General features: G+C 32.7%; 1 protein-coding gene across 1 annotated transcript in view; it reads left to right on the top strand.

Annotated features, from left to right (window-relative positions):
• LOC107607790 (chalcone synthase-like) overlaps positions 1-1,240 on the top strand; it is a 4,958-nt gene extending 3,718 nt beyond the window's left edge. Inside the window, exon 2 of the mRNA XM_016309693.2 lies at positions 153-1,240. Coding sequence (XP_016165179.1) covers positions 153-1,189 — 1,037 coding nt within the window. The 3' untranslated portion in view covers positions 1,190-1,240. The remainder of the gene's footprint in view (positions 1-152) is intronic.

Raw genomic sequence — 3,699 nt, 5'->3', positions numbered from 1 at the left:
TGCCAATTTTATAGTGTATAATATCTATTATTTGGTGTCTAATTTTTATCTAACATAATTTTTATAGTAAATTTTAGATATTTAAAAATTAATTATTTTATATTTTTAAAATAAAATATTAATAGTTTAATTTTGTTTGTATGTATATATAGGTAAAAAATCAATGATTGAGAAAAGACACTTTCTCTATACTGAGAATTTTCTCATGGAAAACCCTAACATCACTACTTATGGAGCTCCTTCTTTGGATACACGACAAGACATGCTTATGGAGGAGATACCAAAACTTGGGAAAGAAGCAACACTGAATGCCATAAGAGAATGGGGGCAACCCTTATCAAGAATCACACACCTCATCTTCTACACAACTTCATGCTTATGCAACACTCCCGGTCCGGATTACCATCTTGCCAAACTTGTTGGCCTCAGCCCAACCGTCAACAGGTTCATGATTTTCAACACCGGTTGCCATGGCGGCGGGACCATCTTACGCGTTGCCAAGGACATCGCAGAGAACAACGCCGGATCGCGAGTGCTCGTCGTGTGGTCAGAGATTACACTGGCTTCTTTTCACGGTCCTAATTCTAATGACATGGATGTACTTGTAGGGCAGGGCTTATTTGGAGATGGTGCAGCTGCTATCATCATTGGTGCAGATCCTAATAATAATAATAACCCTAACTGCACTGAAGTTCCTCTTTTTGAACTTACCTTTGCTTCACAAACAACCATACCAAACACCGAGAGCGTACTCCGTGCACGTCCAGAAGAAATGGGTTTGGTTTATTATATAGGAAAAGAGGTTCCTTCGCTTGTGTCTGAAAACATAGGGAAGTGTATAATTGAAGCGTTTGATTCCATTGGCATGATGAGCAATGATGTAATGGATTGGAATAACTTGTTCTATGTTATTCATCCAGGTGGGCCGGCTATTTTAGATAGGATCGAAAATAAGCTTGGATTGAAGGAAGAGAAACTAAGGGCGTCAAGGAAGGTGTTGAGCCAATATGGAAACATGTTGAGTCTTAGCGTGATTTTCATATTGGATGAGATGAGGAAGAGGTCTAAGATTGAAGGGAAGAGCACAAGCGGTGAAGGGTTAGAGTGGGGTGTCTTGGCAGGTTTTGGTCCAGGGGTATCTTTGGAGGTAGTAGTGCTTCGTAGTATATCTGTCCAAAGCCCTAGTTAATTATTCAACTAGAATAATAATAGATTGGTGGAAACTCAGGTGCAGTTGACTTCACGTGAAGTTAATACCTGAGAGCCGTTAGATGATTTGACTGATTTGACTAAATTTTCATCTAACAGCTCTCAAATATCAACTTCACATAAAGTCGACTCCACCTGAGTTTTCACCTAATAGATTTGCTTGTAATTGCATGTGTCCATCCCTTGCATTTTATCTTTACGTCACTTTATTCTATGCATAAGTAATGTTTATGTATGTCTTCAGTTTGTAATAAGTATTTTAAGTGAATGAGCGTGTGCAAGCTAGAATAAATTATTTCTTAAAAATGATTATGCAACTGTTACGACTTACGACTTCTTCTGTTATTCTAAAGGTGTGTAAAGCCAATTGAAAAAAATCTAAAGAACTAATTATAACATAAACTAACTCAAGCTAATTTTTTATATTTTTTATTTTAAAATTTAAAAAATTAGAATAGTAGAAGGTTATTTTTTTTTATAATAGATCTTTTATTTTTCAACTAGTTAACTCTAGTTGACTACTTTTTTAGTTGGTTCTCTAGTGAAACTAAAGTCAATTATATGCGTTTTAAACTTAAAATTAGACTTTTTTTTTTATAGTAGTCGAACATGAATTTGTAGAATCAAAACATGAGATTTTGGTAAATTTTCTTGTTGATATCTCTACAAAGATAAAAGTATATCTGAAAAATATTCCAACACTCAAATTAGTATAGTCTAAAAGATATAGCAATAATTAGAAATAGATAATATATTTTAGATGTTTGTTAAGCCTTTTATGTATAGTGTTTAGAAAGAATATCTAAAAAGATTCGGATAGAGATCTGTGCGAAATATATAGGAATTTTGTGTGGATATATATAATCCAAATTATGTTCTCTATGAATCAATATACTTCTAGGAGAGACATTCTTAGATTAACTATAACGTTGGATCCAGTTTAAGAATTCGCCCGTAATAATATAATTCCAACATGTTAGAAACTTAGGTGCATTCGACTTCACGTGAAATTGATAGTTGAGAGCTGTTAGATAAAAAGTTAATCAAATCAGTCAAATCATCTAACGACTCTCAGTTATCAACTTCACGTGAAGTCGACTGCACCTGAGTTTTCACCTTCCAACATTCAACATGTCCTTTTAACGTCTCTTATAAATTGCACATTTCTTATTTTCAATTAGGTTTATCAAACATTTTCTCCAATTATATATAATACTTAAATAATATTATTTGTTTAATCTATTTTTATTTTTGTCTTAAAATTCCCCAACAACCCTACCTAAAATCCAATTGTCCCACCCACTTCCAAACCCCACCATATCAACAAAGAACGAATGAGATTTTGGCAAATAGTCCAAAAATATTATAAATCACTACAAGGAACGGATGATGGCAGCAGTTTTTTTGAAAATTGCTGCAAAATAGAACGTCAGCGGATCAAGAACCGCTTTCTTCAAGGGCGCGGGGATGGTATTTTGCGGCGGTTTCCAGCAACCGCTTGCATAACCGCCGTAATTCATAAATTTTGTGTCGGTTGAAATAACGGCGATTTCAAACTGTCGCTATGTGACAAGCGTGATTTTCAGCATTTTGTGAAATTTATTTGCGGCGATTTTTTATCCGCCACAATTTGATAAAAACAACTTTAAAATATACATTCCTGGCGGTTTAGAACCGCCGCAATTTAGTACAGGGGTTAAAAAAATAAGCGATTTAAACCGTCGCAATCTACTGTAAAATTAAAAAATTAGTAAAATTACATGCTTTTGACCCATTTTCTTGTCATACTCCTATTTCCTTTTACATAATGATTGATCAAATTTAAGATATTTACATTAGAAAATACACTTAATATTATTAATATACATGCGATAAACTTAACTAATATAAGAAGATAAACATAATAATCAATAACTGATCATAAAATCTAGTTACAATGTTTGAGTACAAAATGATTCCATTTGAGGTCATAGTAATATTCACCTTTAAATTAACAATAAAATAATCTTGTATTGATGTATTAATCACTTCGACAAATCAATAAATAAGCTCCTTCTTCATATGCTCCAAACCAACACACTGCAATGAAAAGTACTTCATATTAGTCAATATATACAATGAGAAGATACATTACATAATGCACAAAGATAGCTCAACGCAACACAATAACAAGATTGCCATTACGATAAGCCTTGATCCAACTCCTATCCTCTATTTTATGTTATCATTTTTCTCATCTTAATGAAATTCTTCTTTTATTAAATAATAATATAATAATTCAAATTGTTTAGGTTCATGATAAATATGAGAGTATAAGACTAATGCTAGAAGTTAAACTATGTAACAAGGAGATGGAGGTATGTCATCCTTAAAAGAAAAAAAATAAACAAATAAATATTTCTAAATTTGCTCTAACAACCACCTAGTAATACTCTTACTATGTCAAGGACAAAGTATTTCCTTTTTTATATTTTTGGTCCTGAGAATAAA

Source organism: Arachis ipaensis, chromosome B07, assembly GCF_000816755.2.
Source record: "Arachis ipaensis cultivar K30076 chromosome B07, Araip1.1, whole genome shotgun sequence".
NCBI lineage: Eukaryota > Viridiplantae > Streptophyta > Magnoliopsida > Fabales > Fabaceae > Arachis > Arachis ipaensis.
Note: the sequence above shows the minus strand (reverse complement) of the source record. Positions and strands in the feature narration are given on the sequence as shown.